The sequence below is a fragment of the Salvia hispanica genome, chromosome 4 (genome assembly GCF_029641045.1).
Source record: "Salvia hispanica isolate PSC_SH4W2 chromosome 4, Shi_PSC_v1, whole genome shotgun sequence".
In the NCBI taxonomy this organism is placed as follows: domain Eukaryota; kingdom Viridiplantae; phylum Streptophyta; class Magnoliopsida; order Lamiales; family Lamiaceae; genus Salvia; species Salvia hispanica.
In genome coordinates, this window is record NC_142695.1 from 21,300,139 (window position 1) to 21,325,628 (window position 25,490).

The following is a 25,490-nucleotide window of genomic DNA, read 5'->3' on the forward strand; positions in this document are numbered from 1 at the left end:
AGAAAACCATCATCGACTTGGGCCCGCTCTGATACCATATTAGAAATGGGTCACTCACCCCTTAAAAGGCCTCATTATTAAATCGTTATTTATCATTATAAATTAAAATTATTTTTACAAAATTACTAGTGAAAACAATCCATAAAAGTTAATAATATGAGAATCCATAAAATATAAATGAATTACGTATATGAGAAAACCAACAAAAATTACTAATTTGAGAAAATAAAGAAAACTCACAAATGAACTACAAGCATAGCTTTAAAATCAATTTTATTATGGAGTAGTATGATACTAAGAGCATATTTTTACATTTGAAGAGCTAAATAATTCTTTAATCGTAAGTTGAATTATTTACGCAAAACAAATTATATTTTTATAAATCTAATCAAATAAAAAAAAACAATCAAGATTAGATGCTCACCCAAGGTTTTGAACTCAGCACCTTGTAGAAAGAAGAATGGAATTCAATCCAATTGAGCTAAAATTACACATGTTTAATTTTGCATACATATATTATATATACTAAATAGATAATTGGGTGAGGGGCCCAAGGACCCCCGGCCCCATCGTGGCTCCGCCTCTGATTACAATAGTTAATATCATTATGATATGTTTTATTGTATTTTAATTTTTTGAATTATTACTTTTTCTATTTAATATATAAATAATTATCTTTTCATTATAGTATTTCAATTTGTATCAAGATCTTTGTTTATAAAATATTAATAAGCAAATGTGTAATTTAGATAAAAATACAAATGCATGATTGAAAATGTATAAATAACATGTTTTCTAAATTTCTTATATCTAACTAAAATATATTTACACATCTAAACTTATCAAAATATTAAATTTAAGTATAAGCTGTATTATTTCAGGCCAGCCATGCTCTTACTTAGATACTATCAGTATTTTTATTTCTCTTTTATTAAAATTGAATTTCTATTAAGTTGTTTACATTGAACTTTAATTTAAAATTATATATTTACAATTTTTTATATTTTAAAAGTTACTTGATTTTATTTTTTGAATGAAAAATTTTTATTATCTTATTTCTCAATATGAAATAGTGTGAAGAAATAAAATAGTCGTGCATCGCACGGGGGTGATACTAGTTATTATAAGGCTTCATTTTCTTAATATGGTCAAAAGACTAGGTTGTCACATTAGGGCTCGAAAAACAGGCTTAGTACCATTTGCCTGGTCGGGCAATCTGCACATTGAAAAACCCCTGATCGGGTATTTTTTCTAACTCTCGATCAGGTCGCGCGTTTTTAACGCCCGGTCGCGTGTTTTGCACTGCAATGTGCATTCTTCGTAAAACAACCATATCTTCTTCATCCGGACTCCGATTGAGGCGTGCGAGGTATCCACACGAAGCTCTTTCGAAGGTGAATGCAATGGTGGACTTGTAGAATCATTTGAAATTGATCTTCTAGGGCTAATTACTGTTCAGATTCGGACCATGTTTTCTTTCTCGCTCTCTCATATAGTTTGGTTTTTTGTCCTACAATATATCAAAATGAGTCCATTTTCACCTTAAAAAGTGTGGTAAGATAATGCAATAAAGGACTACAATTTGATTCACATCAATATGCGCTGAAGATTGGTTGAGCTCGAGCTCAACTAATATCCTTTGGAAAGATGAAGAAGATGAACCCGAAACGGTCTTGGAAAAAGAATATGAAGATGGTGAGTACTTCATATAATATTTACTTTTATTTATCAATTAATTTACATATTCATTTATATTTGTTCATTTTTCTTTCACAGTATTGGTAGAATTATGAAAAGATGGTGTAATAGGACCGTTGGCAGGGGAGGGAACAAGTGGTGGTCATCACACTTGAATGGTTTGGCCTTTTTTGTCTTGGAAATTATCTTTTGCCTGGTGAAATCAAAACTTAGATTATGTATTTTTGGTAGCTACTGTTAGATGATTTCACCACTTGATTATGTATATTTTGTAACTAACGAACTATTGTTAGTCTTTAGATGAAGTATGAACATCTATTATCGGGTTTTGTAACTTTTTGTTGGGTGAAATACTGAAATAGGCACCCAATTAATAGGGTAAAACTTGGTGTATTTATTTGGTATTAATCTATTAAATTTGGTGTATTGTTTCAGAATTTAGACTATGCATAATTTGCATATCAATACGCATTTAACTTTTATCCCCCTTTTGTGTTTATAATTAATACTGAAAATTCTGTATAAATTATTAGACTCTCTAAGTCTCTATGTTGTATCTCATGTTACTGCCCTTTTCTCTTCATTCATATATGGTATAGTAACAAAAACATGATAATACTTTAAGCTAATGGTGAGCTTAGCCTATTACTTGCCTTCCTACCAAATTTTCGAAACAAGAACTCACTTTACAGTTGGGGGGTTTTGACTTATTATTTGATAGTATGTTGTCAAATTCTTATGTTCATCCAATTCTAATTCAAGTCGGTTATAGTTCATTAGCTTCTAAGTAGGATTTACTAATTTTTTTATTAGTTCAACTAAATACTAAAATATACATTACTCATAATTGTAATTTAATGTGGAAGGTTAGACCGAATGTACCTAAATGTAGCCCTTTTGGCAATACACATGTATATATGTATAAACCAATTTGGTTAGTTTGGCTTCAACAAACTACCAAAATATTTGACTTTACAAAATTCAGCAATGAGAAATATTCAAAGTTAAAATTGAAAAAAATACGTACTTTGATATTCAAATCGGAAGAGACTTCAAACGGAAGGACATCAACGAACGACCGATTCTACTTGAAATTTCACAGCGGCGCTGAGGAGAAAATACTATCGCAGCGGCGCTGAGGAGATAACGAGAATAAAGTTGTTTAGGGTTTGGTTTTTACTCTTACTTTTTAACTTTTCAACTACTTTTTTTTTGTTATTATTATTATTATTATTATTATTATTATTATTATTATTATTATTATTATATTCCAATTTACTAGTACTAATACATAAATTGTTAACCCATTAAAATTTAAAATTTAAAATACTTTTTTTCAATAATAAGTGAAGGTTATTATATTTTTAACATACTAATTCTTATGACTTTGAGATATTTGACATTGCAAATTTGCAATACGAGACTTTAACAAAATTTGAAAGTAAATTACAATTTCTTCTATTGTGTCAAAATTTGAAAGTAAATTATAATTTCTTCTATTATTAATTAAAAATATGATAAAAATTAAAATTGTTTATGGTTTTAACTTTTAACTTGTTATCTACTTTTATTATTATTATACTCCTATTTACAAGCAATACATATATTGTTTAGGTTCTTTAATAGACTTAAACTTTAAATGATCTAAAATTTAAAAACCTTTCTTTAATAATAAGTGAAAGGTTATCTTATTTTTAAAATAGTAGTATTGCTTAAGTACTTGTTAACTTTGAGAGATCTTATTTTTAAAAATATATTTAGAAACTTTATTCAATTTGAGATATTTTAAGTATAAGTAACTGATAGTACATAAATTAAAACAGACTTCTTTGACATTGCAAATTTGCAATATAAGACTTTAACAAAATTTGGAAGTAAATTACAATTTCTTTTATTGTGACAAAATTTGGAAGTAAATTACAATTTCTTCAATTATTAATTAAAAATATGATAAAAATTAAAATTGTTTATGGTTTTAACTTTTAACTTGTTATCTACTTTTATTTGTATTATTATTATACTCCTATTTACAAGCAATACATATATTGTTTAGGCTTTTTAATAGACTTAAACTTTAAATGATCTAAAATTTGAAAACCTTTTAATAATAAGTGAAAGGTTATCTTATTTTTAAAATAGTAGTATTGCTTAAGCACTTTATTGACTTTAAGATATAAATTTATAAGTATAATACTATAATTGATAGTGACACAAATTAAAATGGACTTTTTTGACATTGCAATACGAAACTTTGACAATATGATATAAATTATAATTTCTTCCATTATGACAAAATTTAAAAGTAAATTATAATTTCTTCTAGTATTAAATAAACATATAATTGAAATTCATCGATTATAAACATTAACCTTTTGAATAATTACATATCTATTATGATTTGATCGAACAAGCATAAACATTCTTGCACACTATTCATCGATTCTCAACTCAATTATTTCATCCTACATTCCTACGTATGCCGTAAGATTGACAATATGCCAAGACAATACTCGAGTGTCAAACTCAACTCTATCCAGAAATATAGAAATCTAATTTATTATAAATTGTAAAATTAAATTTCAATTGCAATGCATCAAATTTTATCAGTGCCTAAAATCTGTGAGATATAACACGCAATTATATTTTTATTTGTTTAAGATAAGAACTTAGTTTATAAGTTTTAATGTTTTAAACAAAGAGAATTCAAATTAATGAGTCTATGTGCGATATGCATGATGATTAAAAGAGTAAAAAATGACTCTGAGAGAAACAATTGAAAGAGAGAAGCAAAAAAAAGAAAGAATATGTTGCAAACATTTTGCTCTCATACACATATTCGAAAAGCCCAATAACACTAGGGATAAATTTAATTCGGGCCACCCAATAAAGACTTTAAAACAAACAAACAAATAAATAAATATAAATATTTCCTCTTTGGTCATCCCTCTCGTTAAACCCTATACCCTATTATACCCTAATTTCTTCTTCTCACACTTTCCGGCTAAACCCACCAATCTACCACACTACAGCCGCTTTTTCCTCCTCATTCTCCGCCGCTGCCTCCGTGTGCTTGTGCTCGCCGCTCTCAAGGATCATTAATTCTATTTCTTCATCAGGTCAACTTCCTCTTCACCGATTTTTCTTCTTCGTCTTCTTCTTCTTCCCACCAGTCCACTTTATTGAAATTTGATGCCAAATTGTTTAATTTTTTCCACTGACTAATGGATGTAGTGTATTTTTGTGCAATATTTGTGATGTACTGAATCTAGAATCTATACATGTAGCAAAAATAATTGTTGAGCGTAAATGAGTGAGAAAAAGTCTAGATTATACGTGTATTTGTAGGATAAAAAGCATTATATACTGGTTAAGCAAGTATTTGGTGGCTTTTATAGTTAATCTAGACGGTTTGGCAAATTACTCGAGGGATAGAACACTTCATCTTGCAGATTGCACAATAGACAAATTGGTGAATGCTTTGGTATACATATATGATGAGAGATAATCTAACCGAAGTTTTTTAGGTTTCTAATATTGCTAAGAACTGTAGCTAGAGACTTTTCTTCCTAGACATGCATTTTTATTATTGTCTACTGTTTTGGGCTGTTAAGACTGTATATCGGGGCTTATGCATGCAGTTTAATGGCTGGTCCAAAACTCAACAAGAAGAAGGGTGGTAGAGCGGCTAATCCTCCACCGAAGAAGCAAAAGGCATTGCCTACTTTAGAAAAAGAAACTAAGGAGGACATGATATTTGATTCTGATGGCTCTGAAGAGCCCGTAATGCTTGAGAACTCAGATGAGGAAGATCAGGGAATGGACTCTCTCTCGGATATGTCGTCAGATGGTGATGATGTCTATGCCAATGATATCCTCCAAGGAAGTGATGATGAAGGTATTTTCTGTTTTTCGTTATTGGACTTCAATTGGGATAATATTTGTTTTCCTATCTTTCTCATATACTTTCTTTCTTCTGTTTTTTAGAGGGGAGCGATGAAGAAGGTACTTTTTCCATTGTGATTGGACGTAGATCAAAACCAGTCTATAATCTCTCCGTTTTATTATAAATTTCATATATTTATTTTTGGCAGAGCGGGGAGCACAGGGAGACTCAGATTCTGATGTATCTGATTTTGAGAAGGAAGCAAGAGAAATTGATGAGGAAAAGGCACGGGAACAAGTAGACGCAGAAGCAGAATTAGAGCTCAACATAAAAAATGAAGCTAATGAGTTTGCTTTACCAACTGAGGAGGTTTGGTCTATGAGATACTCTTGTTTCTTTGCAAGGATTAGACTTACTGGACATAATATCTACAATCTAGCTACCATGCTCTTTTAACACTTTTCTTAAATAACTTAGGAGCTTGAAGAGGAAGCACAGAGACCCCCAGATTTGTCCAATCTTCTAAGAAGGATAAAAGAGAGTATGTTTGGCTTTATCTCTATCTTTTTATAGTTTAGATTAGATACTCTTATAGTTTGTTGAAGTTCAGAGTTTCACTTTCAGTTGTACGAGTGCTTTCGAATTTCAAATCTTTGAGGCAAGAGGGTGCTACACGTAAAGATTATGTTGATCAGTTGAAAATGGATTTAATTTCTTACTATGGATACAATGATTTTTTGATTGAAGCTCTAGTTGAGGTAATTCACTTTTTCTGAACATGATTTCTTTTGCAAGTGCTTGATTTCATGACTCATTGGTTGTAAATTTGTGATTGTGATTTGCAATGTTTATTTAGTTGTTTCCGGCTGTTGAACTCATGGAACTCATTGAAGCTTTTGAGAAGCCTAGGCCTACCTGTCTTCGTACTAACACTTTAAAGGTGATAAATCATTTTAAATCGACAGTTCTTGTGCTTCTTATATCTTCCCGTTGCCAAACAAGTGGCTTCCTGTTGATGCCTCTGTTTTTTGTATCTTAGACTCGGCGAAGGGACTTGGCAGGTGTTCTTTTAAACAGAGGAGTCAACCTCGATCCATTAAGCAAATGGTCCAAAGTAAGTTTTTATTTTCAGTACATGAATATTTGGCTGCTTTATAAGTTTCCTTGTCCATAATATTAAAGGACTAAAACGAAGTGATTGTACTCATTTTGCTAGGTAGGATTAGTTGTGTATGATTCCCAAGTTCCAATTGGGGCCACTCCAGAATACATGGCTGGGCATTATATGGTACTTTCAATTCTCTATAATCTTCCCATAGCTTATCATATGCAATGAAGCTTATGGTTTATTTACTTACAGCTTCAAGGTGCAAGCTCTTTTTTGCCTGTAATGGCGCTTGCTCCTCAGGAGAAAGAGAAAGTTGTTGACATGGCGTGAGTATTTGTCATCCAGAACTACTATGCAATTATTTATACACTTTTCGTCTTTGTTCTAGTTTCATATTGTATGATTCTTGTGGAAACTATTTCTAACCATTTCTTTTTATTTCATTCTCCCTTCGCCCTTTCAATTTTCTAATAAACTTTCCACATATCCAGATTAACTTAAAACAAAAATGATTGTTTGTTATGGTACAAGTCTGCTGATTCTTTGTGCTCTTCCCTTCCTGACTTAATTGGTGCATTTGCAGGGCTGCACCTGGTGGTAAAACTACTTACATTGCAGCTCTGATGAAAAATACTGGTGAGAAATGGATTTAATGTAATCCATACTGATATATGTTTTATCTGCTAAAATGTTACTTTCATGCTTGTGCATTGTCTTCACTCGTAGAACTGAAAAGTGCCTTAAATTGGAGTTGGTACAGTTGGCATCCTTCTGAAGTTATGTAACCGAAAAGCCACCATCCTTCTTTTCAAACATGTTAAAGTTTATAGTAGCTTATAACCAAATCTATTCTTTGTAAAATAATTGTAAGCTACCACATTTTCCTCGAGCTCATTGCAAAGTGACAACTAGTATTCTAGCCTATGTTTGAATGCTTATGAGCTATCACTACCTCCAAAGTTCAACTGTAATGTCATTGCTTGGGGGAGGAATCAGTCTCCTTTCTCCTAAAACATATTATTGATAAACAGTTGGTTCAGTTCAGGATCACCCTATTACTATGACTAAATGACCATTATTACATGTGCCATTTTAATACTTGTTGATAATACATATCTAATTCATACATGATCTTTTCTCAAAGGTATGATCTATGCAAATGAGATGAAGGAGTCGAGACTCAAATCACTCACTGCAAATATACATCGGATGGGTGTAACAAACACCATAGTTTCCAACTATGATGCGAGGGAGGTTGATAATCTTGCCTCACTATTCCAAATTCTCTTAGAAAGTTATTATATACATGCATTTGTGTGTTCTTTTCTCGTCCTTTATCTCCATCTCTCCCTAATATATTGATATTTAAATATTTTCTCTCTTTTCTACATTAAATTCAGTTGCCTAAAGTCCTGGGAAGCAACTCTGTCGATAGGATTTTATTGGATGCTCCTTGCAGTGGGACTGGTGTAAGCAGTCAATTTTATTTTAAGATACCTGCAACTTGTTTTAGACTCGATATGATCATATGATGAAAAACAATTCGATATACACTTGTTGCAGGTTATATCTAAGGATGAGTCTGTGAAAACCTCAAAAAGTGCTTTAGACATACAAAATTGTGCTCATCTACAAAAGGTATGCTTCCTCTTGAATCTGGAAAGTTCGCAATTCACCATTCTTTTTTGAAAAGCCATTCTTCCCCTCTCCAATCGATAGGTTTGAAGCAATAGCACTAGGACCTGTCAGTATTGCTTTATTTAGTTTTGATAACCCATTAAACCCAATCAGTTTGTTGGATCTAGAGTATCTATTCTCTCTTATTATTCCATATATAGTCTCCAATTCTGTCATTGCAGATGTTAAAGTTTAATGAAATACGCATTAAATGCTAGCTAGCTTGCAAACCTTATCTACCATTGTTTGTAATACTTACGCTGCTTTGAATACTGGTTATGGATATCTCGTTGTTTTGGCATCTTTTATTGGAAGTCTCCTCTGGTTAAGAATATTACGTCTTCTCTGATTATAAAAGAACGTAATTCTAATAGATGATAATGTTGGTTTGGAAAGTTACATTTATATGTTTCTAGTCAATAATTGTGCATAAGATTTTGGCCCTTTTGTTGTACACAATGCTTATTATTTTCTTTTCTCTTGCAGCAATTAATACTTGCTGCGATAGATCTTGTAGATGCCAACTCAAAGTCAGGAGGTTACATTGTTTACTCCACATGTTCCATTATGGTTGCTGAGGTTTGTAGCTTTAAGCATACCTATAGGATCTCTATTGCATTCTACTCTCTTTTTCTCAACTTTTGATGTTTTCAGAATGAAGCAGTCATTGATTATGCACTCAAGAAGAGGGATGTTAAACTTGTTCCATGTGGCCTTGATTTTGGACGTCCTGGGTATTGCCTTCAACTCATCCTAAAGAAAGATTAGGTTAAATGAATTTTATGTTTCTGACTGTTTTTTTTGGTTACAGATTCATTCGCTTCAGAGGGCATCGTTTTCACACTTCCTTGGACAAGACAAGGCGCTTTTATCCCCATGTCCACAATATGGACGGATTCTTTGTAGCCAAGGTATATCTCGTACTCCACAAGCCATTCCACCAATACATCTATTAATTGGATCACTGTCTTTCTTTTGTACACTAGTGTATAACTGAGTAGAACGAGAGCTTAATATGTGGAACTATGTCCATACAGTCCTGGTTGATAATACTCTCTCTATCGAAATAGGTTGTGTCAACACTGACTTTTTGTTGTACATCTGAATTAAATGCGCAGCTAAAGAAAATGAGTAACACGAAGCAAACGTCTCAACAGTCAGAAGACGGAGAGGTGGAGGAGGATGAATCTGAGTTGGTTGAAAGCAATGACCAGGAAGAGGGTGACAAAGAGAAGAAACAATTCAACAAAGGCTCTAATGAAATTGCTACAGAAAAAGTTATCAAAGAGAAGAAACAATTGAACAAAAGCTCTAGTGTAAATGGGGCAGGGAAACAACCACCTTTGAAGGAAAAGAGAAAGAAAAAGGAATGGCCTTCAAGAGAGGAAATTGCGAAAAACAGGTATAAATTCTATAACAGGTCTTCGATCTTTACCTCTAAGAACCTATTGGTTTTCTAAGAAGCCTATATCTGACACTAAGCTCGTCCATCCAATGTGTGTTGTAATGTTTTCTTGTTTTGTTTGTTTGCAGAGAAGAGAAACGGCAGGCTTTAAGGGAATCAAAGAGAAAAAGGTGAGGAAAGCAGTTGCGGATCAACTTTATGTGCCTTGTATTTTATGCACAGAAATGTTGTTGAAAAAAGGCAGAAAATACGAGTTTCGACGTTGGAGATGTCGACTACCTGTTGTGTTACTGTGTAGGTTAGAACTGGGATGATGATGCTTATTATAAATTTTTGACTCGATCTTCAAGATTTTTGGATCATAAATTTTGTAGGGCCCGGCTGTGTCATCATAAAATAGTTTTTGTAAAATACTCCTATTAAATGCGGATTCAATATTTATCATTTTCTTGGTTGCACTTTTTTAGCTAAATGACGATTCTTAGAGCATCCGTAGGGTGCTCTTGCGGAAGGCGGGAGCCGTGCCGTCGGCACAGCGAGGGGCGTGCTTGCTGCTGCACTCATGCCGTCCTTGGCAGTGGATGGAATGCGTGGCATTTTTTGATTGGGCGTTAATTTTTTTTTTAAAAATAATTCATAAAAAATAGAAATAATCCGAAAAACTAAAAATAATGTATTTTTGGATTTTCAAAATTTTTCAAAATTTTTTAACTTTCATCCATTTTTTACATTAAATTATTTCTAGCTCATACTTCTCTCATATTTTTTCATACAACTCACCTTCATCTTCTTCGATCACTCAAACACTCTAAATTAAAAAATGGATCCGTACGCAGATCAATACTATTAGAGACACGAAGGTAAGAAGCCAAACATTTGTTTTGAGACTTTGAGACAATGTTAGTAGTAATCGGTCGATAAAATCAGTTGAACAAATTTGTATAGGACAATCTCTACATGAAGCAGTTATCCTAACTGAATCTAGCAGTAAGAAAACAATGTATGTATAGAGACAGCAGCAAAGAGGATGTGATGCACTGGGGAGTACGACGCGACATCTCAAGGTTAGACAATAAGGTGATCAGACTATTGGATCCGAGGTAAATGAAATCACCATAGCAAAAGATATGCAGGTTGATTCCGAGCTCATTTCCTCATTGGGTTGTCACGCTTTTAGCAAGATTTCGCGGCTGATCGACGTTGTATCCACGGAGAACGGTCAGATGATATGCCAAAAGCTGCAGTCAAAAGTTAAAAGTCGAACCGTTTCATGGACCATGAGAAGAAAACGAAGTAATTTAGATAAAAGAGAGGTAGGATATATGTAACCTGTAGAGGAACTATGTTGATTACTGGCTGCAGGCAGTCCTCAACCTGAGGAACTTCAACTACGCGGCAAGATCCGCCAACAGTGACAGATGCTGCATCTCCTTTACTACACATAACTATAAGTCGACCTTTCCGAGCATGAAGTTGCTGGATAACAGATTGTTGCTTGCTGAAAAAGAAAGTAGATTTTAATATGCTGGAATTCAGAAGCACAATGTGGAAACATAACTTTACTAGGAAATGTAACCTGAAACAAGCATCGCGGGTAGCAATAACAACTATCGGAAGGGTCTCATCTACTAAAGCCAAAGGACCATGTTTCATCTCCCCAGCAAGTATTCCTTCACTATGCATTAATGATACTTCTTTCACCTTCAAGGCACCTTCCAATGCAGTTGCGTAGTTGTACCCTCTCCCGAAGACAAGAAGCGACTGTTCTGCAATAAGTAGTTGAGCAAGATCTTTCATTTCCTCGTCGAGTTTGAGAGCCTCTTTCACCTTATCTGCATATTATTGAATGATTTGAATCAGGTACTGCGATCATGACACATATCTCTACAACAGTTTCGATAAAGTAACATGTGGCATGATCAAAGTATTGGGCTTACTCGGCAAATCAAATAGGCCATCTATTATTGCTTCCCGTCTTGCTTGGCTAGAAATTGTGTCATCTCCAATTGCCAGAGCAAGCATAGCCATCACAACAATTTGGCTTGTGTATGCCTGTTAGTAGAAAAACTTAATAAGATAACACGACCGCCATATGGTGACTGAAGGATGGGAAATGAGAAGAAAAGTATGCAGTTTTTGTTTACCTTGGTACTAGCTACCCCTATCTCACAACCTGCATTTATGTGAACTCCACAGTGTGTATGCCTAGCAATTGCGCTGCCAACAGTGTTGGTGATGCCAACGCATAATGCACCATTCTCTAATGCATATTCTAGTGCCTGCAATGTGTCCGCTGTCTCCCCTGATTGACTAACAAACACAATTGTGTCTTCTCTGTATATGGGCCCCTGCCTATCCACCAAATCGCTAGCAATCTCCATTGTCACAGGGATACCTGCAAGATAGAATTAACTTAGTTAAGGAATCAATGGAGCCTTACAGCGAATATGAATAATACTTATCATGACCCACACAGACCAGAAAGTTCTTCCAAAATTGGCCTTGCAGCTAATGCTGCATTATAACTTGTGCCACAGCCAATGAAGACTATTCTTCGACTTCTCCGTATCGTTCTAAGGTGATCCTTTAATCCTCCTAAAAGAACACTCTTTGCTTTGCATGATCCTCCACGTATAAGCCTCCCTCTCATTGTTGTGGTAAGAGATTCTGGTTGTTCATGAATTTCTTTCTGCATGTAGTGCTCGTATTTCCCTTTATTTATTTGCTCAACTTCCATTTCCAGAACTGAGAGTGCACGTTGGACAGAAGCTGGCCGCTTTAGTTTTTCATGACCTTTTTCTTTAGCATTCTCAAACTTGAAAATGGAAGCACCTCCATCCTACAATCGCATAAAACCAATAAAAGTGAGGCCCAAGTGGGGCCTTCAATACAATCCATCGTGCTTAGGAGAAACTTTTAGATAACTTTTAGCAATTACTTTCTTTTTAACAATAATTGTTCTCTGAATTCTGATAAAAGTATTAAGTCAAGTGACAGTTCCAAAAAATGAGATCTTTTAACATATCTAAGCAAGGAATAACCTAAGATCTGACGGACGCTCCCAGGCTCCCTTTTTCCTTAGGGAGCCTATCAAGATAATAGCCAGTAACATAATACAGTAACATTTAACTAATAAAGCACTAGATTACATCATTTATGTGTTTCGTAAAATACTTTGGAAAAAGGTAAGCCAATCAATGACCTCTAATAAATTAAGATTTTTTTAAGGAAGAACTATCTACCACGGACTCAGTGTTGCACCACCGAATTTTCATAACTACTTCAAGGCTGTAGGAGATACAAAATACCCCTTCTCAAGGGAAGGCATAGGAGTAAAAGATTCTCTTCATCTCTTGACCAAAATGAAATAGGAAGAAAAAGAAGAGACGGAAAGCTGAATAAAACATCAGGGTGACAGTTTGCTATTAGTCCCTACAAATCTTTAGACGCAAAATTGACCAAATGACAGTCCAAGCTTGCCGAAAGTTAATTGTAAGGGATACCATTATATTAAATGACAGAGGATTCTTAATCTAGTTGTACCTGAATATGGACAACTTCACCATCCTCAATCACCAAAACCTTTTTAGTGTGCTCCACCAGAGCACTGGCATCACTTGACAAAAAGAGTTCCTTCGGCTGCCCATTGCTTGAAAGAAATTTTGTGTCATTAAAAGTTGCTCTGCTGGGCTCTTCAGTTAACTCCTGCAGTAAGAGGAATGTCATTTGTTAAACTAGTGTATTTAAGATTACAGCTCTCAAAAGATCGTGTTCATGTGCTGCCTCAGAACAAGCATACAGGTTAGCAGGATACAAAATTCAGAGAAACTTATGAGATCACTCTGTTAATCAAGTAATATCTTGGAAATGTGGAACTGAAAAGACTGTTGAGGAACACTAGGTAATACATCTCAACAAGTAGTTGTATACAGCATATAACTGAAAGGAGATGCATCCCGATGGACCCAATCAATGTAATAAACCCTTGTTACCTGCTCTCTCAATTTAAAAATATTACATGACCATCTGTAAAAGGATGCAGCAGCCATAACATACTGATAGATATGAATCAGGGGAGACTAACTCTAATTTAATGTGATACGCTTCTGAATCCAAACTTAAAATATAAGTTTGGTTGAAGGCTTGAAGCGCAGTATCCAACCAAGACATGCACCTCTCTCTTTAACAAGAAAGATACTTGAACTGCTCTGTAGAAAAAAACTTTTACCCCAACTACACAATTATATTATAAGTTCTATGTGATTCTTTTGCCATGAGGGTGAGTCCTAACTCTTTTGTCATGAGGGTGAGTCCTACAAATCAACATGATTTTACCAAGTTGATAATCAGAACAAGAAGTGTAAACACTTTACAGGAAAGGAGCTAAAATGATTCAAGGAACTTCTAAGAAAACACTGAATTGCCTAAACTAGTAATCTAATAAGGTATCTGTTACAAGAGAGCCACACATTATGACTTACTTTTACACCAAGGAGCAACGGACTGCCACGTTTGCAAGCAATCAATTCATTCGGATAATGAGTGCTTTTGAATATCAGAGCATATGCTCCTTCCAGATGCCTCATAACCTCTAGCACAACTTGACTGAATGTCACACTCTTGTCACCTGCACAAATCACTCGCATTAGAAAAATTTTCATCTAGTAACAGAAGATCTCCTCATATGAAAGGATGAACATGAACTTACAGAAAAAGATACCGTAGAGAACAAGTAATCAGTTCGAGTACAACGGAGAACCTCAAACAGTCAAACTAACTCAGAAACACCTAATAAAATGAAAAAAGGGCAACATGGATGTATCTTATACTATTCGGTATTCACCATGAAAACTATGTGGAGTTGGATGCAGTTATAAACTAAATTAGGGAAGCTTCGAGGTTTGAACCCAAATTGCAATCACTAGATTAGAATATCCATACTTTTATTTTTTTTTACAATATGAAATTAAACTTCTCCCTATCATGAAGAAGTAATTTAATATAAATGTCCAAATTTATTAATATTTTAGTGTTCAATTGAGTTTACTGAATTTTGAGTTTAGTGAAGTATGTATATTTAATATCTCGTCGTAACTACATTATGACACTACTTTATTTACAGTTGCCAGAAGATACCTTCCTCATTTGCATTGTCATAGACAAATTTGGCAAGCTTCGGAATCACTTCTGTATCAGTGTCAGATTCAAAGGTGAAACCATGGCGAACTAGTGTCTCTTTTAACACCTAAAGAACATAGAAGAGTCCATCAAAGCATAAATGAGAAAACTGAATATCTGATTCCTGTAAATAAATTAAATCTAAGCAGAGGACGAAAAACTCGACACGTGCTTTAATCATTAATGTCCACATAAAATCAACTTTTACCAAAAGAAGTAAGTTAGGCAACATTCTTAGTCACTAATTATGTCGACATCAGGTGAACACCGTTAACAAGTTCTTGAAAGAGAATTTAAAATTAGGGACAGCCCCAGCAATGATCATTTATTATCCTTGTCCCATTAGATAACGTAAAATATATCGCTCAATTGGCAGCAAGAAAATGTCGATGCATTAGCCTTCGTAAAAATATATACCAAACAATAAATTGTCAAGCTATAAAAGGCTGCAGCAACAACAACATTCATGCTATAAATGAATTGAAAGAACATCTGATGGAGCATTTGATAAAGAAAAATAGGAGCAATTAGAAAAGGCAAATGAACCTCATAGTTGGTTATGACTCCATTGTGAACAACTAAGAACTCATTTTTTGAATCAGATGTCTGAGGATGGCTATTCCTTGGAGCTGGTTCTCCATGTGTAGCCCAGCGAGTGTGTGCTATTCCAGCATGAACTGAGAATGACTCCTCCAAATTCAAATCGGTAGCAGCTACTTCTGAGAGTATAAAAAGAAAAATAAAATAAAATAAAAAAAGTCTCCTGAATGCAATCAACTACAACTAACAGTTGAATTACCATTTCACTACTCAAACGGCAGTTATTCAAGCCTCGGTTTCTATATGTTTCGCAACACAACTAACAGATTAAAAATAGTAGTAAGATTGAAAATAAAAGCGGCAGTGTTTCCCTCCAAAAAATGAAATAAAATTGAAGGCAGAATTGAAATGGAAGATGTACCGTGGTAGACAGATTTGACGAGGGATTCGATGTTGCCTTCCTTGCGGAAGACGAGGGAATCGGAGCAAGCGAAGCAGGAATCGATGGAAATTCCGGCGGAATCATAGCCCCTATACTCGAGGCGGCGGAGGCCGTTGAACAAAACCTCGAGGATGTAGCGGCGCTCTCTGCTGACGTTGAAATTCAAGTAGGCGAAAATTCCGCACATGATTTGCTTCAATTTTCGGTTGTGGACTGAGAAATCAATAGCAGCTAAAGGATCATTTGATTTGATAGAATTGTCAATTGTGAAACTGCGACAGGTGTTCTGACCAATGGGAGCCTTGCATCTGTGTCACTTGGATTTGGGAAATTAATAATGCATGTTTGTTTTGGATTCTTTTCCTATTTTACCAATAAAAAACGGAATAGATTTAGTAACATTAATAAAATATATGGATATTATAATCCTACCATTCTTTTCTTTTGTTCAATATTTTATTCTTGTTAGAAAAAAATGTGATTTATACAACTGGGGCTAATCATGCTTGTTTTAGGAAAGAAGAAAAGTGTGTGATGGTGAGATTGTTATTCGATTGAGTAAAGATGATGCAAATATAGCAGCGGTTGCAGTACTATTTTTTCATAGTTTTTCTTTAACGCCTCTTCATTCCACCTTTAAACACTTTACAATTGGGTGCCCAAAAGGGGCGGGAAAATCATTTTCGGTAGATATTCAGTTCCATTTTTGGATTAGTAGTATCTATCAATAACAATGCTCACAAACATCCAATTTATTGATGCATACTAGTATTATAACTTGTCAACTTCTTCTCGTAAGACGAAGTTTTCGTCTGAACCGATAAATGAAACATCTTATGACACATGCTAACCTAAAATAATTCAAAGCTTGACGGCAAAGGTTTGTCAAAACAATCTAGAATAGATCCTTTCAATACATATCAATCTTGTCTGGAGACAAGATAATTATAAGACTTTTCGAAGTCAAAGAGAATAGGGCCAACGAAGTGCTAAAGCTTATTTATTAAGTAAAATATTTCTGTCCAATGCTAACTCAAACTAGAGATAGTAAAATGAATGAAAAGGGATCGATAAACATTCATACGAGACTGCCATATATAGAAGAAAATAAAGTCCAAGATAATAAGCAAAAGAAAACAATTTTGGTAGTATTCGTTTTGTTGATAATATAATACAATAATGAGATGAATGTATAAGTTTAAACAAAGTTTGTCTTTGATTGAATCAAAGTTGAGATGATTAATTATGAGATATAATGTAATTTTGATATTGTGGAGATGAGTCAAGATATATATTATCACAACGTACATCTTTTTAAAATAAAGCAACTGAATAAAAGATGAGATTAAACATGACAACCGAACTACTACTTCTTAACATAAATTCACATATATATATTGACCATATTAAACGAACCACAGTATCGGTTTCCCTTCTTCATTTTCTAAGGGGCATGAATATGAATGTCACGAGACAGTATAAAGATCAAATTAAGCCATATTTTGTCTTGATGACATTCAAATCTGATATATTTACATGTTATCGAAATTAAATAATTTGATATTATTAGAAATAGTTTATAGATAATTTATTTTAATTGTCACAATCATGAATAGCATAAATAAGATCCATGAGTAATTGCTGTATCCAACCAACGTCGCACAACACAATATTTAATTCAATCGACCCCATTACTTTCTGGTACAATAGTACAATAATTAATGATCCAAAATTTGTCACAATTTATAAATAAACACATGTCCGTGAACTTTTCAAGCACTAATTAAAATAATCTCTCTCCTAACTAAATTGAGTCATATTTAATTTTTGAATATCCCCACTAAATTTGGTTATTTATTTATTTTTAATTGAAAACAAAATATTCAATAACTTCTACTTTATTTCATTATTTATCTACTCTTTTTTATCTTTCCTACTTTATTCATCTCTTCTAATTTTCAACACAATTTCTTAATCTTCGTGCCCAAAAATTTTAACTCAACTTAATTAGAACGGAAAGAGTAATTTATCTCCACACAAAATTAGTTTTGATTGCTAATACAAATGTTAACGTAAAATTATCAAAGTAGAAAGACTGAGAGAAAATTTATTGAAATACGCTAATGAAAAATAGAATCCACATAGAAATTTACTATTAATAAATAGAGATGAATTTTGGTGACATACCTAAAATGAAATTTTGCATGAAAGTAAGTTGGACTCTCTCGATCTCACTATAAACGATTCATATTTCATTTTGAAAATCCCAGCCATGAGCAATTTCATTTTCTGAAAAAATATAACACAATTATTCTCTCTAATTTATTCATTTTTATACTTTATTCTCTCTTCACTCTCTGTTTTATTTAACTCCCATTTTCTTAAATCTCATATTCAATCAATAAATGTCTTTGCATACATTAGGATCGAGGAGTGTATACACTGGCGGACACACGTTCAAGAAGGGAGGGGCTTAAGCCCTTCCCCAAATTTTTTTTTTTAATATTTTCTATTATAAAAATTTTAAAAGTTTTGTGAAAAGTATTTTCAGCCCTCACCAAATTGATGTCTTTGCAGTCTAAATTGTTGGAGATTTAATAGGAAGGAGGGGTTGAAAATTAATTTACAAAGAAAACTACTTACATCTCATCAATGGCCGCTTTTGAATTGGGAAGAAGGAGAAGATGAACTGTTAAACTTAAACGAATATAATAATAATAGAGTTGAAAAAGTCAATCCCTACTCACTCATTAAATACGTGGCTGTGGCACGTTTTTTTATTAATTTTTTTTTAAAGTGCCACTAAATTTAAATTAAATGTTATCACTTATCATCCACCTAGTAACACTTTTAAACACTACCATTTTCTAATTCAGATGTGTATTGTTGAAAACTGAAAATGTCTCACTTGTTTAGCTCTACTTGTGTTCGAAAAGAATTAAAATGGTTAAATTGTTTCCTAAACTGACACTACCGTTTTTTATTCAAAAGAATTAAAATGGTTAAATTTGTGTTGGATTAATTTTATGTATAATATATTTATGCATTTCTATAATTATTATTGTACTTCCTTTGTTATAAGAAAATAGATAAATTTGTAAATGACATGAATTTTAATATACAATTGGTAAACTAAGAGAGATTGAAAAGAAGTGAGAGAAGAAAAAGTAGTAGAAATAGTGTTTGCGGATTGTGGTTCCCCATTATTAGTGGTGATAATATATGGAAACTTTTCATATTTAGACTATAATTTTGGGGGATGGCCTAAAATGCTAAAACTAGTTTTTTTTAGGATGGATGAAGTATTTTTTTATATAATATATACCCCTCTGTCTTTGAAATGTTGTCCAAATTTGACTTAGCGCGAGTTTTAAGAAATGTGAAGAAAGTGAGTAGAAAAAGTTAATGTTATGTTGATCCCATATTTATATATTAGTAGTTTTAAGATAAAATGTGAGTTTAGAGTTTTAAGATAAAATGTGAGTTTAGAGAGTTAGTGGAAAGTGAGGTCCATTTAGCAAAAATAGAAAAAAGCAAAGTGAACAATACGGATGGACAAAAATGGCAAAAATGTACAATATTTCACGGATAGATGGAATATATATATTTTGTTAACAAAAAAAGTTTTTAGTAAAGCCCCTACTAAAATTTATTTATGCGTCCGCCACTGAGTGTATATTTTATGATACGAATCAGACGTGGTCAAGTACTCCATTTTATTCTTTCTATTTTGGCGAAAATTAGCTCTCTTTTTTACTACTCCACTTTATTCTTTCTTAGTCTCCCTTACTCTGATAGAAGGAGAGGACGAGTTCATGCATGTTCTCGTGCAGTCGTGCACGCATTGCTGCCTCAGGGTGATGGAGTCCATTTTTCGACGAGGCAATGGCTGAGCTTATGTGCATATTGCTGCATATGGGAAAGGCTTTGTCAAGGCCTCTCAGCTCTTCGTCGAGAGGGAGATGACTCAGGTCGTGGAATGTTGATTTAGTAATAAGATGGAAGTTTCATTTTCTTTTTTTAGTACTCCTATTATTTTTAAGTTGTTCGATAGTTAGTCTTATTCACACAATTAATATAGATACACTTTATTGAATAGTATAATATATAGGATTCTATCTAATCCCTTAAAATCTTACACATCCCATTGTTATTAGATTTTGGTACATCAAAGATCATGTCATATAGGATATGTTTCAGCTACTTTTTCAAAAAAATTGATGATCATTACTTATTTATTTAACTTGTACTAGTAAACCCAAAAAAGACAAAAACTTGTGTGCACTATTAAAGCCTAATAGCTTAATGCCGTTGTTATCAACACTAACTAGCGTTGCCCTTGCTCCCAGAATGGTTCTTGGCAGTGACGGAACCAGAAATTTAGAAAAGCCGAGGCTGAAACTTTACGATAGTGCGGCCTAATATCTCGCGAAAGAGGCCAACCTTTATCCAGACATATCCAAAATTATCAATTTATATGTTCGAAATAAATATTACTCCCTCTGTCCCACAAGAATATACACTGTTTTCTTTTTAGCCTGTCGCATAAGAATATGTACTTTCCAATTTGAAAATTATTTTCTCACTAATGAGGTGAGACTCATTTTCTACTAACAATATTTTAATTACTTTTTCTTTCTACTTCTATCTTATTTAACCAATTATGCATTAAAACTCGTGTCACCCAAAAGTACATATTCTTGTGGGATGCAGGGAGTATTATATTAAAAAAAATTATAAAGATAATGTAAAATAAATCATTAAAATACTAGTAGTTTATGTATATACATAATACTAATAAATTATAAATACAAAAAATAAATATAGTACTAACATACTCTACTACATATATACAGCAAGAATTGAATAGTAAATAAAGTCTAAAGATATTTGATTTACCAAATCTTCTTAAAAAATACTACTAATAAAGATTAAAATATACTCCCACTATAAATAGATGATGAATTAGTACGGAGTCAAAAAATTGAATACTCCATAAATTAAAATACTAGTAATAATAAATTTATGATAAAATAAATTATTTTGACGGGAATCCCAAGCAGATATGACATTGTGCCTGCTGTATTCCTCCTAATTCTCTCTCTCTCTTCCCCCAGCCCCATATCTCCCTGTATTCTCCACCGCTTCTGCTTTAAAAACTCTATATAAAAACGGCGGACGGCACCGGCAAGCCCCCGCTGGAGCGGGGGCTTGTCCTTAGCTGGTTCCGTCAGTGGTTCTTGGAACTGTCTTTATCAGCAGGCTGCTGGGGATTGCGTTTCGTTGGAGATCTGCAATCACTGTTTTTAGGCTCTGCAGAACTATTTTTCTTTGGTTCATTTGATGCATGTTGCTCTGGTACAGAGCTACTGGTGATAGCAAGAGAAAGATTGGTATGTGGAAGAAGTCCTCTATCGTGCTCCGTTGCAGGGTAGTGAATTGAAATTGGCAACGGATAATAAACTCTTGGGTAAAAATCTTGAAGCTCTTTAACCTGCATTTTGTGCAAAGTGAAACCAAAAAAAAATGGTTTGTTTAAAGATACTCATAATTCATGAGCAACAGTTGGGTATTATCACAAAGAGTAGGAGATGGATTTGCCTGTCTCTTCAGCATCAGGTTTTTCTGCTGCACTTGCTGTTCCTGCTTTCTTGATTCTTCTAATTCATGCTTCAACAGTTGCATCTGCAAAATAGAACAATCTTTTAGAGACCTTTGGCATCGGCTATTAACCACACTACCACTAGGCTAGCACACGCACACAATATAATAATTGTATCAGCATAAATGTCAAACCTTTGTGTCCTTAATGAACAACATCCCTTCTTTTAATTTCTCTACAAGCCCATTTAATTCCTGTGAGCTCATCCCTGATAAGTCTTTACCAAACAATTTCCTGGACATCACAACCGACACGAAAAATAAACCAGAGATCCTCTCAAAATTCATACCAATATTGAGATTAGTAAAGTAAAGTGTATAACTGCCTTGATTTGAGTTCGTCTTCCTTCTGCTGTCCGGAGACACCAGCCTCCTTCGGCACCTCTTCCTCGGGATTCTGTTTGTTGTTTAAGCAAAGAGGTAAATCAGAAAACTCAACTCCTCTAAGACATACTTATAAGTAAAGCACATGATGAAGTATATACCTCTTGATTCGCATTACGATTTTTAATCTCATTGCACGTTTTGTATCTTGTTAGTATTTCCTGCATGCTGCGACAATTAAACATATATAGTTAATACAACTTCCCAGAGAGAGTATTAAACAACTAAAGGTCCATACTAAGATGCATAAAATAATCTATTTTCGACTTAAGCCCAGGTGATCTTGCATCCAGTCTTAAACGAACCATATTGATATGCAAGCAAAATTGAATTTAGGCATGTAAAAGAGAAAAACTCGAATGCTATTGGTGTTGTATATAAATATTTGTGCTGCTACAATAACAAATTTGGTTTGATTTAAATTTAATGTATGTTAGTGAATAAATTTAATACAATTATATTGTAAAAATATTTTTTTTTTAAACAAAGTTTAACGAGGTGAATGTGGGATTCGAACTCAGGCAGGAAAGTACAATAAAATACTAAGTCTTTCAACCTAACCACTTTAGCAAATTCAACAATCTAGTAATATTCTAAACCTGTGGGTTTTAATTAGATTGCGTTTTTAAATTTTTCCTTACTCAGAATGCAAACAAAGAGATTTTTCCAAAAATTGAATTTTGTACGTATTGATACTAGAGACGCGTACTAGTTGATTAGATGAAAAATTGGGGATATTTTGAATTACTAATAATCTAAGTGGTGGATTAGATGAATTTATGTATTTAAAATTATCAGAAACAAGTAATGATTGTAAGGTGATCATCAAACCCTTGAAAACGGAAAGAACAAAATTAGGCGGGAAAATCGGAATTGATAAGCGAGAAATCAAAATTATACCTAGAAGTAGCAAATTCATGGACTTTGCCTTGAGAGGAAATAATGATAATGGCGATTTGAGCATCGCAAAGAACTGCAAGTTCATGTGCCTTCTTGAACAAACTCGCGCGCCTCTTGGCGAAGCCAGCTTCTCGATTCTCAGACTTTGCCATTCTCACAAATAAGAAGAAGAGAAGGATTTCGAATTTATAGTTACAACTTCTGATTTTAAAGAAGAGGGACCCGAATTTATAGAGTTAGGGTAAGGCAGTATCTGCATGAAACCATCCTTTTTCTCTTTCCTAATCCTTTTTTTTTTTGTTTTTATGTTGGTAAATAATTATTAGTATAAGGTTTTAGGAGGTCGATTATATTAAATTAACTAGACTTTGCATTCATTGGTAGATATTAAATTCTTAAATATATCATCTATACATATCTCTCTTTTAGGCCACGTATAAGCTGTAATTATAATTTCTTGATCGAACCGAGTGCGGAAATTATGAACCAGATAGTCAATATTGGTTTGCATATATACGGATTATATAAACGTTTATAGTAGTAATAGTAGTATATACTTGTGGGACTCGTTTAATGCACATTGTTTATTTTACATTATATATCTAGTTTGATCGTAATACATTTAAAATTATTATTAATATTTTTAATTTAAAAATTATTATAAATATAAAAATTTAATTTGTGATTTATTCATTTATTTAGAATTATAAAGTAAAAGAACCAGTCATAGTGTCATACTGTGATCTTTGATTTTATGAAATTTTAAAATATAAAATATTAATAATAACTTAATATATTAGAATCAAACTAATTATATATAAAACAAAATAAAAAACACTAAACATGCATTAATCGAGTATGATACTCACGGATGATGCTCATTAAGACGTGTAACTTATCGTTTTCCATAAGTATCATTAAAAAAAACAACACAATGTAATTTTTTGAGATATTCACAAGAAATCATAATCACTCGTCATGTTATCACCTAGTTGATTTGATATTTCTACTGTCTAAATATTTCTGTTACATAATATCTTTACTTTTTTTATTAAAAAATTCAAATCTACTTTTATATAATTAATTGATGTTGATATTATTTTTTGTCAAAGGATATAGTTAAAGATATGATAAAATATTTTTCGGTCAAATCTGATACCACGGTGACACGGTCAGCCAAACCCACAGGTAAAAAACAAAATCTGTAGTAAACTAAAATTAATCTAGACATAATTTATCGACGAGTTAGATTTTTTTAAGTTTTATCTGTTTTTAATTTTACTGCTGAGCAAATTTTATACGAGAGTGATAATAAATGTATAGATGCTATTATAAGATAAAAAGCGATTTGAAATTATAAGTCTGCACGTGTCTAATCAATATATATGTGCTTCTGAAATTAGTTTGTAAGACAATGGGGATTAAAAATATAGGTAGACTGTAGACATGCTCGGTATTCAAAATGAAGACTTTGAGCACACTGATTCATGATTATGGTACAATGAATAATCATATATAGTATTAGTTAAAATCCTGATAATTTGAATACTTCATTATTTTGATAGAAATTACAAGTATTTTAGCTTACAGACTAAGTCATGGGTTTACAACATAAATCACATGAAAGAATAATTTATTTGATGTTTCACGATTGTAGTTGCAAGTATTTAAGATATTATAAATATAAGTGGTAGTACTTTATTTCCTATACTTACTCATAAAAGCATTGTAATATACTTTGGTGACATATATATGTGGTCGAATTCTCGAATCAAATCATACACTATTTAGAGTATCAAAACATATACTTTCATTAATAACAATAAAACCAAATTAACTATTAACATAGTATCAACTTACAATTAAACAATTTAAGCATTATAAAAAATGATGATTTCAAAAACTACATAGAATATCATGAATAGAGTGAACTACATAAAAAGTCTCTAACGTTTTCAAAAGTTACATTGCAGGCCCCTAGTGAAAAAAATACCTCCATATAACCCTATCATTATACATAATCACAAATCGAATATTTGTAGCCATTTTTCGGTCAAAAATGCCTGCCTTCAGGGGCATTTTAGTCAAATAAGAAAAAGTTGTACACCTACTCCACTGCCTTGCAGCAGACCTAAACTCTGCAATGTCATCATATTTGAAATTTCCCAAATTTTCGATGATATACAACTGGGTATGCTTCATAATTTTTCACACTTATTTATCATTTTCGCTTCTCACACTACAAAATTATTTCCCTCTGACCAGCCCTACCGTCGTTTACTCCCTCTCTCGAAGATTTTTGAAATTGCTGTAAACCTACCATCGATTACTCACTCATTCATCCATAGCACGGTAAGCGTACATCGCAAATTAGGTATGTTCCACTGTGACCGGTAAAATTTAGGATGGTTTTTGTGTGTTCCCGCAGCTGATTTGGTTGTATTCATTTCAATTTAGGGTTTATGTGTGTTAGGCTGTGTCGTTCTAATTTTTAGGCATTTTGTTGATTTTTTAGTTTTAATTTTCAATTCAGATCATTGTTGCAATGTCTTCTTCTAGTTCTCAATCTTATGGGTCAAGTTTCAATTAGAATTGGCCTCGTCCAGAGATTGTG

General features: G+C 33.0%; 3 protein-coding genes across 3 annotated transcripts; 1 reads left to right on the forward strand and 2 right to left on the reverse strand.

Moving 5' to 3' along the window:
* Positions 1 to 4,646: 4,646 nt before the first annotated feature.
* On the forward strand, positions 4,647 to 10,215 carry LOC125196274 (26S rRNA (cytosine-C(5))-methyltransferase NOP2B-like). The gene is made up of 19 exons (XM_048094724.2): positions 4,647 to 4,814; positions 5,337 to 5,593; positions 5,683 to 5,700; positions 5,790 to 5,950; positions 6,059 to 6,122; positions 6,206 to 6,339; positions 6,438 to 6,521; positions 6,621 to 6,695; positions 6,798 to 6,869; positions 6,942 to 7,015; positions 7,273 to 7,325; positions 7,834 to 7,943; positions 8,090 to 8,158; positions 8,253 to 8,327; positions 8,853 to 8,945; positions 9,021 to 9,100; positions 9,178 to 9,277; positions 9,485 to 9,768; positions 9,900 to 10,215. The coding sequence occupies exons 2-19, from the start codon at positions 5,341 to 5,343 to the stop codon at positions 9,943 to 9,945; spliced, it is 1,845 nt and encodes a 614-aa protein (XP_047950681.1). The 5' UTR covers positions 4,647 to 4,814; positions 5,337 to 5,340; the 3' UTR covers positions 9,946 to 10,215.
* A 417-nt stretch (positions 10,216 to 10,632) lies between these two features.
* Positions 10,633 to 16,231, reverse strand: LOC125191633 (glutamine--fructose-6-phosphate aminotransferase [isomerizing] 1-like). Its single transcript, XM_048089030.2, has 11 exons — positions 15,911 to 16,231; positions 15,496 to 15,668; positions 14,908 to 15,016; positions 14,253 to 14,398; positions 13,315 to 13,476; positions 12,250 to 12,610; positions 11,916 to 12,166; positions 11,709 to 11,823; positions 11,348 to 11,603; positions 11,101 to 11,269; positions 10,633 to 11,009 (listed from the first exon to the last, which is right to left on the reverse strand). The coding sequence occupies exons 1-11, from the start codon at positions 16,116 to 16,118 to the stop codon at positions 10,926 to 10,928; spliced, it is 2,034 nt and encodes a 677-aa protein (XP_047944987.1). The 5' UTR covers positions 16,119 to 16,231; the 3' UTR covers positions 10,633 to 10,925.
* A 4,783-nt stretch (positions 16,232 to 21,014) lies between these two features.
* Positions 21,015 to 23,028, reverse strand: LOC125197267 (agamous-like MADS-box protein MADS1). The gene is made up of 6 exons (XM_048095992.2): positions 22,877 to 23,028; positions 22,078 to 22,144; positions 21,916 to 21,989; positions 21,728 to 21,827; positions 21,533 to 21,616; positions 21,015 to 21,425 (listed from the first exon to the last, which is right to left on the reverse strand). The coding sequence occupies exons 1-6, from the start codon at positions 23,026 to 23,028 to the stop codon at positions 21,162 to 21,164; spliced, it is 741 nt and encodes a 246-aa protein (XP_047951949.2). The 3' UTR covers positions 21,015 to 21,161.
* Positions 23,029 to 25,490: the final 2,462 nt, after the last annotated feature.

Excerpts from the sequence above, each read along its gene's own strand:
- LOC125196274 (XM_048094724.2), top strand. The coding sequence starts at position 5,341 with ATGGCTGGTCCAAAACTCAACAAGAAGAAGGGTGGTAGAGCGGCTAAT. Across the intron at positions 5,951-6,058 it reads TTGCTTTACCAACTGAGGAG|GAGCTTGAAGAGGAAGCACA; the intron begins GTTTGGTCTATG and ends TAAATAACTTAG. Across the intron at positions 7,944-8,089 it reads CCAACTATGATGCGAGGGAG|TTGCCTAAAGTCCTGGGAAG; the intron begins GTTGATAATCTT and ends CATTAAATTCAG.
- LOC125191633 (XM_048089030.2), bottom strand. The coding sequence starts at position 16,118 with ATGTGCGGAATTTTCGCCTACTTGAATTTCAACGTCAGCAGAGAGCGC. Across the intron at positions 15,017-15,495 it reads GAGTCATAACCAACTATGAG|GTGTTAAAAGAGACACTAGT; the intron begins GTTCATTTGCCT and ends TATGTTCTTTAG. Across the intron at positions 11,824-11,915 it reads TAGGGGTAGCTAGTACCAAG|GCATACACAAGCCAAATTGT; the intron begins GTAAACAAAAAC and ends TTCTACTAACAG.
- LOC125197267 (XM_048095992.2), bottom strand. The coding sequence starts at position 23,028 with ATGGCAAAGTCTGAGAATCGAGAAGCTGGCTTCGCCAAGAGGCGCGCG. Across the intron at positions 21,990-22,077 it reads ATCGTAATGCGAATCAAGAG|AATCCCGAGGAAGAGGTGCC; the intron begins GTATATACTTCA and ends AACAACAAACAG. Across the intron at positions 21,617-21,727 it reads TGTTCATTAAGGACACAAAG|ATGCAACTGTTGAAGCATGA; the intron begins GTTTGACATTTA and ends TCTATTTTGCAG.